The sequence below is a fragment of the Lepidochelys olivacea genome (assembly GCF_965140295.1).
Source record: "Lepidochelys olivacea isolate rLepOli2 genome assembly, chromosome: 11".
In the NCBI taxonomy this organism is placed as follows: Eukaryota; Metazoa; Chordata; order Testudines; family Cheloniidae; genus Lepidochelys; species Lepidochelys olivacea.
In genome coordinates, this window is record NC_140421.1 from 1,540,026 (window position 1) to 1,559,733 (window position 19,708).

Sequence of the window (19,708 nt, forward strand, 5' to 3'; positions counted from 1 at the left end):
TCTGTGTTTTGGTTGAAACATGAAACTGAGGCTCTGTCCACCTGGTAATGAAAGGTGCTTTGGCTTTTTCAGCTAACAGTCCAGCTCTTATAGAGCTTCCGAGTGGCTTTGTTCTCTCCCAAAACTCCTCCTGCAGTTCCAGCTGGGAAACAAGGCTTGCTCATTTCCTGCCAAACTGTTTCGCAGTACTACTTGATGTTGTCTCATTGGAGGCAACTGATTCTTTGGTAGGGGACGTGATTCTGGTCTGTGCTTTTATGTCCCTTGACCTTTGTACAGTGCTCTGTGTACCTGCAGGATGGAAGAGGCTGTCTGTCTGGGGTAATTACTTTTAGTAGGTGGCACCATGCAAACAGCTAGGAGGCTTCAGCCTGAGATTCAAAACTGGGACCAGAAAGAAAATCAGGAACCAAGCACACCAGGTGCCTGGTTAGTCAGGAACACAAATGGCCAGGCTGGCCCAGAGTAGGGCTCCTCCAGCCAGTTTCTTACCTCTGACAGAAGCCAGTCCCAGCTGTTCAGAAGGGGTGCAGGGAACTCTGCAGTGGGCAGTGATGGGATGGCTGTCCCTAGGTCAGAGATTGGCACATGCCCGGAAGAATGAAGGTTTATAGCCCTGCCAGAAACATTTGGTTTAAAAAACTTTCTTATTGTTGTAACTCTGGATGTTCCCATTATCCATATAAATAGCTGATGCCGCTTTGATGATTTCTTGTGCCACAGGCTAATTGAGAGTCTTATGAAAAAGTGTTTCTTTTGACCAGTTTTTAATTCACTGCTTTTCAGTTTAATTGGATGTAGGGGTGTGTACAGGAATAAAAATTTGGTCACTTTTGGAGGGGGCACTTTCTGTGCCCCCATGGCCAGAGGGGCTGGCTCTCTCCTCCGCACTTCCAGGAGATGGAGAAGCTCACTTTCTCCTGGCAGCCAGAGGAGCTGGATCTCCCCTGTGGCCCCAGGGCTGGAGGAGCTGCCATGGCCCCGGTACTGCCCTGGCCCCGGAAGAGTTTTGTGCCCTCCACTGATGGGGGGGCTTATCTCTGCTTGTCCCCTTGCACACCCCTCTGATTGGACGTTCCCTTGCTCTTTTATAGAACAAATTGCCCTGTGAGAGCTTCACTTCCAGCTTTCTCAGTGCCTCTGCAGGTGAGGAGTGTATTCCTCCACAGTGGTATGCATAGGGGAAATTTGGGGCATTCTTTGTTCTTACATGCAATTGTCTTTAAGGCTGTGTGCTCTCTGTAGCTTGATTAAATTGTAGTGGTGTCCAGTGTGCACTAGAGGGTGCTGTGCACCTAACTAATAAACGGTTTCAGAGTAGCAGACGTGTTAGTCTGTATCCGCAAAAAGAACAGAAGGACTTGTGGCACCTTAGAGACTAACCAATTTATTTGAGCATAAGCTTAAGTGAGCTACAGCTTACTTCATCGGCTCACAAAAGTTTATGCTCAAATAAATTGGTTAGTCTCTAAGGTGCCACAAGTCCTCCTTTTCTTCTAACTAGTAAATGTTGCTAGTCGACACAGGCAGCTCAGTGGCAAGTGATTTGTGACTTCCCCCAGAGAAGCTGAGGCAGCCGTAGCTGGGAAGGGGCCTCCTAGGCAGGCTGTGAGTGCTGCTTGCTGGGACCGTGCATGTGCATGTTCTGCTCTGCTGCAAAATTTGCTGTAATACCATTTATAAAACCCGCTCCCCGCTCATTCACCATGACTGTGGAAGGGTGGGACAGGACAGCTAGCAAGAGGACAGGATGAGGCTCCCTGGCGGGGCCCCTTTAAAGGGCATTGGCCCTTTGGTCAGGACCAATATTGGACCTTCCTGAAAGTTCTGAAGTTGTGGGTTTGAAATATCTGCACTTAAGATTCTCCCCTTGCTCTTTAGAAAGAGCAGAGCTGGGGTCTCAGACTTGTTGCTATTGGGACAGATGTCCTCAGAATCCATCCGTGTGGTGGGCACTTATTGACCCACTGGCAATGCCAGGGACTGAAAGGGTGATGGGGCTGGATGGAGCTTACCCCACAGGGTCATCCTCCCTAGCAGAGTTTTGTCTGTGTGCAGGGGTGGCACTTGCCCAGGCTCTGCCATTCCAGCGGTACATGGAGGAGTCAGTCTCCAGCCTGCCAGTGCAGCTCCTTTCACCAGCCATGAAATCCTTTTACAAAGAACAAATGGGGCATACCAAAACCTGACCCGTGTGTCAGTGCCCCCGCTGGCTCTCCAGCAGCAAGAACTTCCCAGAGCCGTGCCCGTCTCTGCTGGTGCACAGGTGGAGAAGTAACGAAAGGTGAGCCACGTTAGCTCTGGTTCCATTAAGAGCACAGGATGTGGGGCAGACCCATGCAGCTCACTTGGGCCAAGACACATGGCTCTGGAAAGACATTCTCCTGCCCTTCAAAGAGGGTATGAATCCCACAGCATTATCGGAGTGATAGAGCGAGCTGTGAACCAGCAGCTGCCACTGTCCTGTTAGTTCGTATCTTGATTAATGTTTGTAAAGCACTTAGGCAATGGGACGCACTGCACAATGCTAAGTGTTACTGTTAGTAATGCAGGAATGGGGCCCAGACTTTGCTTAGCCGCTCATCAAGAATCTGAGGCCTGTGCCGAACTGGCCTAGAATGGAGCAGATTGCTCCCTCCCTCAGGTCTGCAAGTGGAGGGATGGCCCATGGGGACCACAGGTCCCAGCATCTTGACCTGAGTGGAGGCCGCATTGCATTTTGGGACCTGTAGTGACCATGGCTTGCACCTTTGGCTGAAAGAGGAGGGAGGCTGCAGAATTCAACCCCCCAGCTCTCTGCAGCGAGTGTGCCATAGACCCAGGGCCTCTGGGGGTTGTGGTGTCCTGTGAGTGATGCCGTATTCACTATACCCCCATGTCAGGGGCTTGGATTTGCTGATGATAATGCAGCACAGAATGAGTAGGGTTTTGTCAGACAGGCTCTGAGGGCGTATTGGGCCCTGCTGCATGGGTCTTGCCGAGGCTGTCCCACAGATGACAGTGAGGGGGCTGTTTCCTGTGTCCATCTCACTGGAGTTGCTGGGTGAAATGGTCCACTGGGAGCAGAGGTCAGCCTGGCCTGACTTGAACCCCTCTGACATGAGGGCCAGGAAGCTGCAGAGAGTGTGTGTCCCATGGAGAAAGTGCCCTTAGTGCGAGGTGGAGCAGGGTTCATCCAATGCACACTGAGGACCAGCGCAGGACCCTCTGCACTGAGAAGCCTTGGGCAAGGATGAGGTGGCCTGGGCTGGGTGTAGATGGGTGCATGGGTGGCAGCAGCAAGGGTCTGGATAGGATTTGGGGTAGAGATTCCTCATGTCTTTGATCTCATCTTCCTGTGAAAGTCTCTCAATTTCCTAAAGCTGCAATTTGACAGCACGGTTCGTTTTGCTTTTCAGTCTCAGCCATGTCTGTTTCCAGTGTCAGAATTCACGTTGGGGCCCACTGGGGGTGGGCATGAGGCTCAGAGGGACCTGTTTGTGTTGCTTACAGAAGTTCTCATTGGGCTGATTAGACTGAAAGAGTTTGCTGTTGTCTCTTGCCACTCCCATAGCTGTCTGTGGAGTTAGTGTCTCCTGTACTGAACCTTCTCCATCACATGTCCATCTTGTTCCTCACTGCTTGTGCTGTTTTGTACAGCGCCTCCTGCTGGGAGAGGCTGGGACTGGGGTAGATGGAAGTTATCGCACAGTCAGAGCTCCTGCCCCATTCTCTACAGCTCCTCTCACAGCCAACATTTCTATGCCATTCCCTACAGGGCCTCCTACTGGGAGAGGCAGGGGTGGCAGAGACCTCCCTGTCCAGCCAGTGCACCTGATTTGTTCCATAGAGTGCCTCTTGCTGGTAGATGCTGGAATGGCAGACAGGCATTCCTGTGACTGGTGAGCACTGAGAAATCTTGAGTAAACTCTGGCTGTAGCTGTTGCCAATACATTGCTGCTGTAGACTGACCTGCTTCAACCGCTTTTGTTCTAGAGACCCAGTTTAAGTGCCCTTCTTGGCCTTCCCTGTTTTGTCTTTCCCACCCAGATTTCCCGTCATCTTGTGCGGCCCCTCATCAGGATGAGCCTGGCATTGCAGTACCAGCTGCAAGAGCTGGCGTCTCTCCTGGTGCAGAAGGATGCTGAGATTGAAGACTACAGAGAGAGCGGGGCTGCTCTCAGCAGAGGTATGGAGGGCTGTTCCACTCATGGGGAAACCAGGGCTGGAGAGAGCAGGGAGTGAGTTTCCTTCCCTGCACAGGGTTGGCACAAAGTGCTCAGTCTGGCTATTACCCAATGAGGCTTGTGTTTCATGTTCAGCAGCTACAGCAGTCAGACAGTAGCCAGAAGCCTTGGGAGTAGTCCCCAGGGGAGAGGTGGAGGAGGAATGGACATTGACCAGTAGCCGAAGGACTTGGGGAGTCGCCAAGGGGCTCTTTGCTTTACTTAGAGTACCTGGCTGTTTACCAAGAGCCTGGATCCAAAGCCAGCTAGTGAGGGAGCGCTGGAGCAGAGTCAGGCTTTTTTCCCACATGCAGTAGCTTGCAGAGCATTTGGAGAGGGACCAGGGGCTCCCGGCTCTTCCCCTCGACTTCCTTAGATGAACATTGAAAGCATGGCTGTGTGCATGGGTTTGTTTCCAGTGCGGAGCCTCTGAGATGTTAACGAGAGGCCTGGGTTTAATCCCCAGCTGGCAGAGCACAGTGTCCAGAGCGGAGTGATATAAGGACTGGCAGAGCTGTCGCTAGTGGGTGGAGTCCCTTGGTGATTAGAAGGGGTGCTGGGTCGCACCCTCAGCTGGTGATGCTTCCGGCGTGTAGATTCGACTCGCAGCTGAGGCTCTGCATGTGTCGGGCTGGAGGGAAGTGTTAACAGGGAGGCATGCTCTGCTTTTCATCAGCATGGCCTGATTTCCTCAAAGAGTTTCCCTTGCACATCAGAGGGCTTCTATGCTCCTGACCAGCTCCCCAGGATCCACTAGGTAGCTGGGAACTGGCCTAGTGCTGCTTGTCTGACACACTGCTCTCTGCAAGCTGCTTGGGCCTGAGAACGGGGAGCAGGCTGTTTCATTGTTTATTTATACAGCCCCCTTGGTGATTGCAGTGCTGGAAAGTGATGTCAGGTGCTCCAGGCCCTGTAATCTCAGTGATTCCAGCTCAGACTTGCTCTCCTTACCTGTGGGGAGAGTTTTCCTACTAACTGGTGCCACAAATGCCTGCTGGAAGGTGAAGGGTGAGCTGGGGTCTTTAAGGCTTGTGCATCACCCCCAGGAATAGGGATTGTGCAAGGCGAGTCCCTTGCACAGTGACACCTGCTATCCCCCTTGGAGGGATGGGTGTGAGTAAGGGCAGTGCATGGCCTGTGCTTGGAACTAGGTTAGGACGTGAGCCAGACCAGACTCCGGCTCTCTCTGGTGTTGTGCTAGATCTTCAGGGCTTGTGGGAGTCCAAAGAATCTTATTTATGGGTGTAGAATCAGCAGGTATGCCTGATGCAAGAGCCAGCAAGGCGGCTGGGAGGTGTCATTATCCAGTCACTTTGTGCCCACCCAACACCTCAGAGGGGTTGCTTAGTATGACATGAGGGGCAGGGCTTCCCATCTGCAGAGTTTGTCCCATTGTTGGCGGATGGAGCAATCACCTGATCTGCTCTTGAGGAACAGTTCATGGTGGTGATGGAGAAATGATGGCTTGGAGCTAGCAACAGGGCCAGGCAAGCCAGGTATTGGGACCAACCCCCAGTGGTCTCGCTGGGATGTCCTCAAGGGCCCATGTCCAGGGGTGTCCACAGAACGGCTGATTTTCCTGTTTGTAGGAGTAGGAAAGAAGAGCTCCTGCCCTTGGGTGATGGCTTGACTGCAGTAGGACCCAAGAGGTCCCTTCCAGGCCTAAGATCTATGAATGCCACCATATGTGCTGGCAGGGCTCACTCCTTACCTCTGGCTTCAGAGCTGCATGGTAGGATGCCACTGCAGGGTGCTGGGGAAGATAGTGGGCCTCGCTCTGAGGCAGTAGTCTCTGGGTGAGTTTTGTGTGAAGGGGTGGGTGCAGCAGGAGATCCTCCCCCACCCTCAGCTTGGCTGCAGAGGAAGCTTGGAATGGCAGTCACCATTTTTCCAGGACACACCAAAATGCATGTGTTTACCTCTTGCTGCTGCTGCTGGTTCTCGGGCAGCACAATGGCTTCCAGCGGGCTGGGGAGCAGCAAGCTTAGCCTGAGGTGCAGGGAGTGATGGGGATTTGGGGAGAGTGTTGCCTACAGGCTGCTGCGGGCTCCTAGTGCAGGTAGCCTCACCCTCATGGTCAGCGCTAGCCAAAGTCTTCAGCATTTCTGTGAGGTGCATAGGCCTTGCTCCTTGGCTTGTGTGCTGAGATGGGGCCCAATGTGGAAGTGCTGCTCTAGGCAGCCAGAACATCTCCCCATCCATTTGGGGACAGTTGTGTGGGGGGTGGGGGTGCCTCTCCCCAGGAATGTCATGGCAACAGTCATTCCTGAGCCCCCTTGCTGCAACACAGAGACACTGGGACCAGGGAGGCTCCACACTGCAGGGTACTGCTCACCAAGACATCCTGGGAGCTGGCCTTAGGTCCTTGGACCCATCTGCCCTGGGCTGGGAGCCATGTTTACTGAACTGCAGGAAACCCCAAAGGCTGGAGCATGTTTCCAGACTTGCTGACAGTGCTGAAGCCAAGTTTTCCCAAGGGGCCTTTGAAACCCTGTGCTGTCACAGGGCAGACAGCTGTAGCCCCAGTGAGGATGGGGCCTTCGGCCGCTGCGCTGGGGCTGCTTTGCTGAAATGGCTACTGTCATTAGGAAGGGGCTTTCTTGTGGTGTTTTCCAGCTGACTGCTGCTGAGGTGCAAATCTACCCTCATTCAGGCCTCAGGGGCTGCATTCTTCATGTTGCCATGGTTACTAGTGGGTTTCCTGAGAAGATTTCCCCACTAGCCTGAGTGACCTGGAGGGGCTTCTGCTGTGCTGTCATGGCTTGGCCCTGTAATGATGCTGCCTCTGGCGGGACACAACTGAGAGTATCAATTCAGGACAAATTGCTTCAAGCAGGGCAGTTACAGCCCAGGGCTGGGGTTTCTGTGCCCACCAAGGCAAACCAAACCAGCCAGACAGAGAAGACTTCGGTTTTACCCCACTGGCTAACCGCAAGTCACACAAGCAATTCCCTTAGACACTCCAGGTTCCCAGTATCCCCACCAGTGCCACTCGGTATGGGGATGAATGGTTATGAAAACCAATACCCCAGTAAAAGAAAAAGGTTCTCCTGATCCCAAAGGACCAAGTCCCAGACTCAGGTCAATATACAAGTCAGCTCTTACCCACAAATCACACTGTTGCCAATCCTTTAGAATCTAAAATCTAAAGGTTTATTCATAAAAAGCAAGAAATATAGATGAGAGCTAGAATTGGTTAAATGGAATCAATGACATACAGTAATGGCAAGTTCTTGGTTCAGGCTTGTAACAGTGGTGGAATGAACGGCAGGTTTAAATCAAGTCTCTGGAGAACATCCCCAGCTGGGATGGGTCCTTCAGTCCTTGGTTCAAAGCTTCAGTTTGTAGCCAAGTTCCTCCAGAGGTAAAAAGTAGGATTGAAGACAAGATGGAGGAGACGCAGCTGCCTTTTATAGTCTCTTGCCATGCGGCCTGTGCTTCCTTTGTTCCAAAGACAAGCTGTCCATCCCATGGCATGGAAATACCTTAGAGTTCTGTCCCTGCATGCCTTGCTGAGTCCCTAGGCGTGTCTGCCTTCTCCCAGTGGGTCAGTTGTGTCGCTGATGGTCCTTAATGGGCCATCCAGCAGGCTAGGCTGACGCCAAATTGTCTGGGGTGTCACCCAGAAGCAGAGCACAAGTTTGAAATACAGACAGTACAGAGCCAATACTTATAACTTTAAATACAAAAATGATACATGCATACAGACAGCATCATCCTAACCAGCAAACCATCGCCTTGTCATAGATACCTCGCTCGACAACCTTTGTACAATATTTGCTGTAAATATATAATAGCGCTGCTGGTGTCCTGTGTAGGTGTTACATGGCCCAATCACTGTAATATTTGAGCTCCCTCAGGTAATTCAAAAACAATAAAAAACCAGGCACCCTCTCCTTTCATCTCCCTGTCACAGAGAGTGCGGGCAGCGAGCTTGGTGTTTGGCCAGGTTGGTGCTGCCCGCCCGGCTCATACTCCCATCTCTCTTGCAGGACGCCTGAGGACCGAGCCCTTCCAGGAGAAGCCATTCCTGCAGAAGTTTGTGGATGAGGTAGGGAAAGATGCTGCTGGGTGTTAGTGCAAAGGGGACCTGGGTGTGTTTGTCAACACACCTTGGCCCGCTTGGCTTAGTGCAACCCAGCGCCCCGGGCCGTCGCCCGCTCAACTTACTGTGCTATGGTATGGTATGCAAGGGCGAGCATGGCCTGGTGTGGTCGGTGACTCTTGAGCGTGTGTTGAGGCAGACAAAGCCATGGCTGGCTTGAGCCAATGTAGCGCAGTGGGCCTGGGTCTCACCCTGTCTGGTCCTGAGGTGACAAATGAGCAGCTGCAATTCCAAACGCTTGCATCTGTCTCTGGGGTTATGTGGAGAGGTGGCCTTTGGGGAGACTAGCTGGGACCATCCTGGCTCCCCCCTTGTGACTGAGCCCTAAAATAGCATAACATTCAGCTCAGCCCTTCTCCCCAAGCTGAGTTGCTCCTAGGGCTCCTCTTTAGCCCTCTCAGCCTATATCTTCTCCCGCACCTGGAGCTGCTCCCACCTCCCTTCTGTCCGGATGGGTAATGAGCAACCCATCTCAGTGAGTCAGCAGAGCCCACTTAACATTCTCCCAGTAGGATCGACAGCTGGTGGTGGGGACTCAGGAAAACCCTGCCATGCTGCTGCAGACAGATGGCTAGCCATGCTCCCCTCTCCCACGTGGAAGGCCTGTGCAGAAAGGGCTACAATTGCAGAAGGGTGCACACATGCTCACTAAGAGAGAAGCAAACCTGTGTGTTTGCACACAAATTGGTGATGATATCCCCAGGAAGATGTTCCCCTTTGTCAGGGTTCCTTCCCCACTCTGAACTCTAGGGTACAGATGTGGGGACCCACATGAAAGGCCCCCTAAGTTTATTCTTACCAGTTTAGGTTAAGAACTTCCCCAAGGTACAAACTTTGCCTTGGCCTTGAACAGTATGCTGCCACCACCAAGCTTTTTAAACAAAGAACAGAGAAAGAGACCACTTGGGGACAACCCCCAAGCCCTACACCCCCTTTTCTGGGGAAGGCTTGATAATAATCCTCACCAATTGGTACAGGTGAACACAGACCCAAACCCTTGGATCTTAAGAACAATGAAAAATCAATCCGGTTCTTAAAAGAAGAATTTTAATTAAAGAAAAGGTAAAAGAATCACCTCTGTAAAATTAGGATGGAAAATACTTTACAGGGTATTCAGATTCAAAACACAGAGGATCCCCCTCTGGGCAAAACCTTAAAGTTACAGAAAACAGGAATAAACCTCCCTGTTAACACAGGGAAAATTCACATCAAACAAAAGATAAACTAATCTGCCTTGCCTGACTTACCTATACTGGTTGCAATATTGGAGACTTGGATTAGGATGGGTTGGAGAAGATGGATTTCTGTCTGGCCTCTCTGTCCCAAGAGAGAACAACCACGTAAACAAAGAGCACAAACAAAAGCCCCCGCCCCCCGCCAAGATTTGAAAGTATCTTGTCCCCTTATTGGTCCTTTGGGTCAGGTGCCAGCCAGGTTAGCTGAGCTTCTTAACCCTTTACAGGTAACAGGATGTTGCCTCTGGCCAAGAGGGATTTTATAGCACTGTATACAGAAAGATGGTTACCCTTCCCTTTATATTTATGACACCCTTAATGCTTGAGTTGGAAAGACGCCTGGCCTGCTGTTATCTGGGTGAAATGTGCAGAGTCGCTGGCTGAGCCACCTGGGAGTGCTGCCTTCTGAGCTGGCTGCATTCTTGCTGCTCCTTGTGTGGCATTTTGGGGTGGGCAGCTAGTTGCCTGGGCTGTGGTAGAGGCAGAGCAGGAAGGGATGGTGGCTGCCTGGGTCTGTGGGGCTCTCTGGAAGGAGCAGGTTGGGGGGCAGCTCTCTCCCTACTGAGGGTTAATACTTGCCGAGTGCTCCGGTTGCCTGTGTTCTGAGGAGTGACATATACAGGGAAGTGGAGTGATTGCTCAATGCCACTGGCTGGGACAGCGTGTCCCTGTCTTGGTCTTGCCTCTGGGATCCACTCGGGGTCTTGGACTTGGTCTCTGTTTCACTGGCAGAGAGGTCTGAGCAGCCAGCGCATGAGTCAGAGGCGAAGCTGGGTGTGCGTGTGCTGTCAATCCTGTTCCTCTGTCGCGCTGCCTGTGCTGTTAGCCCAGAGGCCAGGAGCCTGGCGGAGTTCTGTAGGAGCCTGTCGTACCTGGCCTGGGGAGAGCTCTCTGGCTGCACATGCTCACTGGTGGGGCTGGGCCAATGCGTGCAGGAGAAGGGAGCAAGTTGGGTGGGGTCGGAAGGGGCATGTCAGGAACAGGGCGGGGGGCCCAGCGGAATGGGGTGAAGGCAACAGTGCAGGGAGGCTGCTCTTGGCCACTTCCCTACTGGGGAAATTTACCAAGAGATCACCTGTTCTGACAACAGCTCAGCTGAACCTGCGAACCCTAATGTAGACAAAGACCCTCCAGTCAAAACTGCCTTTACTCCTCTTCTAGTTAAACCAGCTGCTTCCTGAGGTGAGATGTAGAGCAAGGGGCAAGGAGGCTGCGGTCCAAAGTCCAGTTTCGTTTGCTGCTAGGTGACTCATGGCTCTGTCTGGCATCCCTGCAATTATTTGGCTTTTTCTCAAAAGTTTTTTTACTGGCTAGTTGTTTGGGCAAGTGGCTGCTGAGGCTTCCTGGCTGAAGAGGAAGAAGGGAAATGGGAGGAGTGCTAAAATACATAGAATCCGCTGTCCCATATTCATTACAACCTGCCACTTGGTTTGGCACTTGTGCCTCCCCCCCCATCTCCAAAATCAGACACACGCTCTGTGAAGAACTTGGGATTTTAAAGGAAAGCTCCAGAGATTCTGATCATTGCACTGATTTATAAATCAGAGCAATCACTAGAACACTAAAATTGTTAATTGTTCAAGAACAAATGGAGATAAACTGGGCAGGCGTGAATGTAGGCTGGGAATTAGAAGACAGTTTCTGACTCCCAGTAGGAGGAGTGGGGGCAAGACACCTTTCTGGTTTTAAAATGGAGCTTGATAAATTTATGAATGAGATGATATGATGGGGTTGTTCTGTGATAGTAGCAGACTGGACCCGTTGACCCAGGAGGTTCCTTCCAGTCCAGTGTCCTATGTTCCTATGTTAATAATGATTCAGAGAAGGCAGAAATTCTCAATAAATATTTCTATTCTGTATTTGGAAAGAAGCGGGATGATGGACTCATGCCGTATAAGGATGATGAAATATATTCCAGTCCTTTTGTGCTAACTAGCAGAGCCCAGGAGGGGGTACCAGTGCAGGGTCTGGTACATACCACCAAACCAGAGAACAGGATGAGTTACTTCTTAAGCACCTGTCTGTAATATGTGTATGGGGGCAATTGTGTTATCATGGGGAACTTCAATCTGGGAGACATCTGCTGGAAGTCTTCTGTAGCCAATAGAAAACATCACTGGAGTTTCTAAAAAATATAGTTGATAATTTCCTAACATAAAAGGAGTTGGAGAGGAGGACTTGTGGCACCTTAGAGACTAACAAATTTATTAGAGCATAAGCTTTCGTGAGCTACAGCTCACTTCATCAGATGCATACAGTGGAAAATATAGTGGGGAGATTTTATATACACAGAGAACATGAAACAATGGGTGTTACCATACAGACTGTAACAAGAGTGATCAGGAAAGGTGAGCTATTACCAGCAGGAGAGCTGGAGAGGGGGAGACCAGAGCTTATGCTCTAATAAATTTGTTAGTCTCTAAGGTGCCACAAGTACTCCTTTTCTTTTTACGGATACAGACTTACACGGCTGCTACTCTGAAACCTGTCATAAAAGAAGTTGTATCTGGTATGGGGAAACTCCATATTGGACCTCGTTATAACAGATAAAGATGAATTAATCACTGGACTGGAAGTTGGTGATTGCCTAGGGACCAGTGATTATAATCTGTTTACGTTCCATGTGGGCAAACAAAGGACAGTACCAACCATAAATATATATTCTTGGCACTTAAAAAGGGCTAATTCCTAAGGCGGAGGAAAACTGAGAAAAATTGACTGAGAGGAAAAATTTAGACAGAAGAATGGGAATGAAAATTGGGTGTTTTAAAAAAAAGTGTTTGTTAGATGGCCAAAAAGCCATGATTGAACAATCGAGAAAGATTGACAACTTTGGCTCAGTGGTGAAGAGAAGGCAGCAATTAGAAATAAAAGGCAATATATAACAAATGGAAAGAAAAGGAAGTAGCTGTCAATCAGTATAAACTGGAAGTTATGAAGTGCAAAAAATTGATAAGGTAAGCTAAAGACATCAGGGAAGAATCCCTCGCTGGCAGGGCTAAGGACAATAAGAAAGAGTTTAAGAATATTAGAAACAAAATAAATCTTAGCAATGGTATAGGCCTATTGCTAGGTGGAGATGGTAAACTTATTAATAATGATGCAGCGAAAGCAAAAGTGATCTTTAAATATTTCAGTTCTTTATTTGGAAAGAAGCAGGATGATGTGCTCATATCACGTGAGGTGATTAGCTGAGGATGATAAAGTAATGTCCTCCTCACTTACGAATGAACTGAAAAGTAAACAAGTACTTTTCATTTCATTCGTAAGTGAGGAGGATGTTAAACAGCTACTAGGGGTAAACATTTTAAAATCAGCAGGCCCAGATAACTTGTATCCAAGAGTCATAAAAGAGCTAGCTGAGGATCTCTCTGGCCTGCTGATGTGAATTTTTAATAAATCTTGGAATATCAGGGAACTTCCAGAAGACTAGTAGAGTGCTAATGTTGTGCCAATATTCAGGAAGGGCAAGTGAGATGACTCTGATAGTCAGCCTGACATCATGCCTGGGCAAATTAATGGAAAAGTTGGGATCAAACTCCCAAGGAAGTGTTGGATTCTCCATCTCTTGATGGCCTCTCATCCAGGCTGGATGCCTTTTTGGAAGATATACTTTAGTCATAAGTTATTGGGCTCAATACAGGAGCAACTGGGTGAAAAACAAGGGCCTGTGTTATGAGGAGATCAGAGCAGATAATCTATTGGTTTCTTCTGGCCTGAAGCGCCGCGAATGCATGAAACACAACTTTAAATTGTCATCAGTTTAATCACAACTATGAATATTTGCCAGTTGGAGAGGAGCTATCATCTTGACTGTGGTGATGCCGGGTAGGGTTGACTTGGCATCCCCAGTGGAAAGCACTGGAAATCGGAGACTTCTCTTCCCACAGCTTTGTAAGACTGGTTGCCGTGGCTTTTTAACTGCGAAGCCAGCTCTCTCAGCTGTACTTTCTGGATTGGTTCCTTGCTGGGAAGAATGGCAATCTCCAGTGAGAGAGAGACCTATCCCATTCATTGAATGGAGGTTGTGAAGTAGGGACAGGTACACCTGAGACTGGCTTTGATGGTTGCTGTTGAAATATGTCTTCTCCCTGGGTATGTGCTCACTTAGCTGCCCAGGGTGTTCTGAGTAATCGTGGGGAGTTTTCCATCAAAGTCCTGGGCTTATTTATAAATGTAGGAAATGTCTCTTATGGTGTTTGGCAAGAAATCATTCATGAGCAGCTGCTGGGAGCAGGCGGAGCAGTAAGCATCTAGGGGAAAAAAGGCAGAGCCCAAACCAAGACAGACCCAACAGCTTTTGTTAGCACAGCAAGCCAGTGGTGATGGGAAAGAGTAAATAATGAGCCTCTTTCAGCACTGTCCAGCTTCACTGGAGTCAAAGGGTCCAGATCATCAAAGATATTTGGGCACCTTAAGATGCAGCTAGGAGCCTAGTGGTGCCTAAATGCCTTTACAAATCTAGCCTAGGGCCCTTGAGCTCTGTGTGAAGCTGGACCTAAATTCTGTGGCAAGGTCCCTGTCTTCCCACCCTGCTCACTGAAATGTTGGGGCAGCTTCATTTATACTAAGAACGGGCTTTGGTAATGAACGAACTAGGAGCACGAACGACAGTGCAGCTCCCACTCTCCTCTCCGGCTTATTTATTACATTCACTTTATTTTACACTGTCTCCCCTTTCGCTGTTTCAAAGCACCACGGATTTTTATGTTGGCAATGCACAGTGGTGTCGTGGATGTGGGTAGGGTTGAAGCCAGGGGGGCTGGCAGCTGGGAAGGGGGCAGTTGAGGCTTTGGCACCTGAGGAGAGGCAGTGGGGGATTGTTCTCCAGGCCATCTGCAGATGCATGCACACGTCCCTGCATGGATTGTGAGCTCCTTGGGGTGGGGACTGTCTCTCTGGGATGCATCTGCAAGTGCCCAGCACACTGGGTCTGGAGCCAGCAGGTGCTACTGCAGTACAGACCAACAACAGTACACTTGCTCTGCCTATGGAAGCTCACCTTTGTGGCCATGAGAGTGCATTGCCCCTGTTGGGGAGGTGCATGGTGCTGAGGCCCTGCAAGCGGTTGTCTAGATTTAGGGGGTGTTCTGTTCCCTGCAGCGCTGTGTGGTGAAGGACAGCATGCTGCTCTGGGTTACTGTGTGACTGACCCCCTGGTGGGTCAGCATGGTGCTCCTGATGCTGGTGATGGCAGCAGAGCCCTGGTGTGCTTCCCAGCTCTTGCCAAGGAGTGCACTCCTGAATCAGGAGGTGCCTGTTGAACCTCCCCACACTCCTGTTCTCATTCGCAGCACAGACTGGCCCTTGTTCACTCACTGCAGGTTGTTGGCACGAGGCCTCCTGTTCCCGGTACATGAGTGTGGGATTAGCGAAGCATCACATGGGGGCTGTGTAATGGGCCAATGTGTGATGGGTCGAGCTCCCGTGACCGTGGAGGTGGCAGGCTCAGGCCAGCACAAACTGATGCCAGGATGGGTGAACATGGTCCCAGTGGTGGTTGTATTTTTAGGCTTTTATGTGTTCTCATCACTATGGAATCTGAACATGTCACAAACATCACCCCATTTTACAGGTGGGAAACCGAGGCATGGGGGCAAGGCGACTTTCCCAAGGTCTCGCAGGGAGTCTGGCAGAGCCAGGAATAGAGCTCAGATCTCCTGGGTTCCAGCCCAGTGCCTTAACCACAGAACCATCCTCTGTCTCTGTGGTTGGTGACCTATTCTGTGAGCTAGTTTAGGGGTCTTTTTGGCACTTAAAGCACTTTGGCGCCTGAAGCTTTTTAATTTGGTTTGGGTTTTTCCCTTCCAGATCTCTGCCTGCTTAATACCAGCTGGTCAGCAGAGAACATGCCAGGTCTGGGTAGCGGCGGGGCCTGCTTCCTGCTCCCCACCCTGTTGCCCTGGAGGAGCCCTGGGCAGTAGGGGAACATTGCTCCTGAATGTGGAATTTAGTGCTACACTGTACAGAGCCCAGCTGTCACACAGGGGCAGCAGGTTCCTCTCTCCAGTAACCCCCCGAAGCCTTGAGGGAAGCCTGGGCCTGTGGAGCCAAGGTTGTTTTGGCTGCTCTGCACCAATAGAGCAGCAATCAAGCCTGCTCGGATAAACACGCCGATACAATCAGGTCAACTATAGACCCCCGTGCTCCAGGATGTTTCGCCGTGAATATTTTTATCTGCGGTGGCCGGTGCACCCGGTGGCTGCTGTGTTGGGCCTCTGGCCGTCCTGCGCACTTGGCTTGCAGAGCAGGGCTTCAGCAAACAGGATGTGGAAGGTTCACAGGTCGACCTGGGCTGAGCTCGGAGGATGTGCCATCAAAATAAGCAATGCTGAATAGGAAGATAAACAAACAGCCAGCTTCCAGCGCACTGCTGGCGGAGGCAGACAGGGCGAGCGGGGAGCGCAGTCAGGGAGTTCGTGGGGTGGCTGAGAGCACTACCTGCTGACGTCAGGGAGACCGGGGGTCGCAGTGCAGTGCCGTCCTTTCCCACCCCGGAGGCATTAGGCTGGGAGAGGGGCCAAGGAGGCGGAGTTTCCCTCACTGTGGCAAGGCAGTCGCCCTCCAGGCAGCATGGGGAGACCAGGTCTCATGGGCAGGGAACCTGAGAGACAGGTGGAGCCTGTGTCCTTGAAGGAGAAGAGATGAGGGTCTTAGCGCTTGAGAGGGGAGAGGCCTGTGCATTAGGTCAGTGTTGCATGGATCTCCCAACAAGCTACTGAGTGATGTGTGGGCTGGGGTCTAGGGCTGGAGGAATGTCTGTCTGGGGGAGCCCCTCTGGCCCCCAGCTGCAATGTGTGGCAGGGGCTGGAAGTGCCGGAGGGGGCAGTAGAAGGGAAGAGCCTTGCGTCATTCACAGGTCAGGAGTGAGGCGTACTGGCTGGCCCAGCCCAACCCCTGCCTGCACTCTGCCTGACTCCCCCCGCCCTCTGCCTCTCCCTTTGTATAAGCACTAAAAATAAGCCCATGGAGAGAAGTGGCCTGTGTTTGTTTAAGAGCTGAAGCCGGTGGTGGGCCGCGTGTTACGCAGGGTGGGGACAGCAGCCCTTAAACACGAGCCAGCTCCGGGCAGCAGGGGAGGAAGCAACCGTCTGCCTATTTCCTAAGGGGAATGGTTTTAATTAGCACAAGGTGGTTGTGGCTTTGGAGCTGTGGCTGGCCAAGAGCAGGACCTCCTGCAGGGCATGGCACTGGGCACTGCAGGGCTGCTTGATGGGCGCCATGCACAGGTGCAGTGTGGCACTGCGACGTACCTTCTCCTCTCTCATATGCTAGGAGTCTTTGGGTGAGAGGTGCTCTTAATGGTTTTAAATCCCCATTTCCCTCCCTCCCCTCTGCATGGCCTCCACCCCTCAATAAGACTCCCAGCGTGGGGGCCTAGGATGTGGGTCAGGGAGGGAACTGCTGCCACTCCTGTGATCCCTGGGCTCTTCCCTCTCGCATCTGTTTCATTTCCTTGTGTCTTCCCAGGAGCGACATTGTGGGCTCCACACTGAGCTTCCTGGGGAGGATGCTGAATTCTGATCTGGGTGGTTCCATCCCATAAACCCTTGGGGCTGGAACCCCAGTCAGCCAGTGGTGTCGCTCCCTCGTCTTGGCTTGTTGTATGCAACCTCAGAAATCAGTTGTGAACCTGGAAGGACATGAGCAGTAGTGACCTGGCAGACGGGGACCAGGTGGCCTGGCCTTGGTATAGCTGAGCCAGGGCCGTTTGGACCTTGCCAGGCCAGGGTGGGGCTCTTTCTCTAGCAGATTAGCTGTTGACTACTTGGGAAATGTAGCAATCCTGCCTGTTCACCTTAGTGCGAGTGTCTCGTCCTGTCCCGGCCCTCACTGGTTACCCAAGCTAGACCCAGTCTGTCTGTGTGCCGCTCTGATGTGGTGATCTCTCACTTTCGTGACTTCCTGTGGCCATCAGAGCGGTTGAGTCATGAAGCCAGAGTTACGGAAGGTATTCTCCATGCTGCAGAAATGAGCCAGCCTTGTTTAAAGCTTCTTGCCCCTGCTTCTCAGCCTCTTGCCACATGTGTGGGCCTCGGCGGGGGCACAGCTTGGGTAAGAGAGCACGTGCCTGCCTGTTTGTACTGTGCAAGTGTGTGTGGGTGGGGGTGTGCCAGGGAGAGCATGTGTGTGTGCAGGTGGGCCAGTACAAGAGCATGTGTGCAAAGGGACGTGATTTATTGAAGGTGGGGAGGTATGAGTGTGCGCCTTGCCAGTGCAAGGATGAGTGCAAAGGCATGTGTGTGAGATCACACGTGGGGCTGTGCAAGGGGAGAGTCTGCTTGAGAGGGCATGGTGGACTGCACAAGGGTGCATGTCAGTGCGTGACTGTGTCTGAGTCCGTGCGTGGGTACACGGTCTGTGCAAAAGCACACAGGGGTCCATGCAGGCTTTTATGGGGGTCTCTGGGAGGGCACATGTCGTGGGGGGGAGGGCACATGTCGTGGGGTGCAGGGCGAGGCGCAATCTCAGCCCCCTTTAACTGTGCTGCATAGCTAGCACCAGAGTGGGTTTGGGGAGTGATCCTGGCCCCTGCAGTGCGGAGCCTGAGCTCTAGCCTCTCCCCATCTGTTTGCCATTAAGGCATGTGGCAGATGGCGGAGCGGCTTTATTTATTTATTTATTTAGGCATAATCAGGTGAGGCGGGAACTTGGCCGGCACTTGCATTCCCAGCCGATGCAGGGGAACCACAGGCCGTTTACACAAGTGGTGAGTCAGCGGAGCTGCATGCTGCTAAAACCAGACTCGGCACAGCAGCCCCAGGGCAGCAGGCTGCCCGAAATAGAGCCCAGACCATGGGCAGGGAACAAGCCCCCAGGAGCAGGGCTGGGATCAGGCTGGCTGTGGGCCTAATGGTTGTGATTCCAGCAAGCTCTGTGTCTCCTCCCCCTCCCTGCTCTAAGGGCTGTTCTTGGGACACTTGAGTCACCGCGGTGAGTGGGCTGGCTGGAGGGATGTTCCACTAGTATGTTCCTTCCTGGGCGGGGTGGGGGGGGCCCGAGGCTTAAGCCCCGGTGACTGCGGCAGCGGCTGTTCCACAGTATTGGAATCCCTCTTTGCGTTGGTTGCACAGCATGTGTCCTGGGGCATGTGGTAAGGTGAGCCATCCAGACCACGCAGCACACATGTCATGAGCCCAGTGGCCCAGCCCTGGTCCCACCATTGCTGCTGCTTTGCCCTGTCCCAGACCAACCTCTGCTTCAGCACCTTCCCTCCCAGACCAGCTTATGCACTGTGGGCTTGACTTTGCCACCCTGACTCAGGTTCTGTTGACTTCAGCGGGAGCTTTGAGTAAAGATTGAAGGGTTGGACCATACACAATGTAGACATTTGCAAAAAAAGAAAAGGAGGACTTGTGGCACCTTAGAGACTAACCAATTTATTTGAGCATAAGTTTTTGTGAGCTACAGCTCACTTCATCGGATGCATTCAGTGGGAAATACAGAAGATGTTATTATACACACAAACCATGAAAAAATGGGTGTTTATCACTACAAAAGGTTTTCTCTCCCCCCGCCCTACACTCCTGCTGGTAATAGCTTATCTAAAGTGATCACTCTCCTTACAATGTGTATGATAATCAAGGTGGGCCATTTCCATCACAAATCCAGGTTGCTTCTCCTAGTACTGAGAAAAGCCCCCTCTGGGGCACAACGGACTGGCAGCTGATGAACAGCCACTTGGCCCTGCTCTGCAGCCTGTTAGGCCAGGAGGTGAAGGAGAATTCTGTATCTAGTTGAAACTGAAGGGGTGGTGGTACAGGGGAGCAGAATGGAGTATGACCAGAACACCAGGGCTGGCGTCCTGACTCCTGGGGAAAACGTGCACAGCTAGCTGTGGACTTAGGTTTCTATATGGTCTGAAATCCAGAGCCAGTTTGAGCATGCGCAGGGCCCCTTCCTCTGTAACTATTCCCCACACCACCCTCGGTGCTGGTCATCAGGATGCTTTGTTGTATGAATCGTAATAAATGAAGAACAAGAAGAGTGAGGGCAAGTGCAGGCTGGGAGAAGGGGGCCAGACTGGTGAGGGGAAGGCCAGGCATGTGCGTGGGCACGGGGCATGCATAGCTGCAAAGGATCAGCTCATGGAGTGATTGATCTTGTGTCAGCGAGTTGTGGTTTGAGCCAGTGCCAGGCCTGAACTCAAATGGGAGCACTGA

The 19,708-nt window shown here is 51.6% G+C and overlaps 1 protein-coding gene across 3 annotated transcripts in view; it reads left to right on the forward strand.

The window, feature by feature from the left end:
• Positions 1-19,708, forward strand: part of NHEJ1 (non-homologous end joining factor 1) — a 146,492-nt gene that overhangs the window by 8,295 nt on the left and 118,489 nt on the right. For all 3 annotated transcript variants that reach the window (XM_084643933.1, XM_084643932.1, XM_084643931.1), the window contains exons 4-5: positions 4,030-4,168; positions 8,198-8,256. In XM_084643933.1, coding sequence (XP_084500059.1) covers positions 4,030-4,168; positions 8,198-8,256 — 198 coding nt within the window. The remainder of the gene's footprint in view (positions 1-4,029; positions 4,169-8,197; positions 8,257-19,708) is intronic.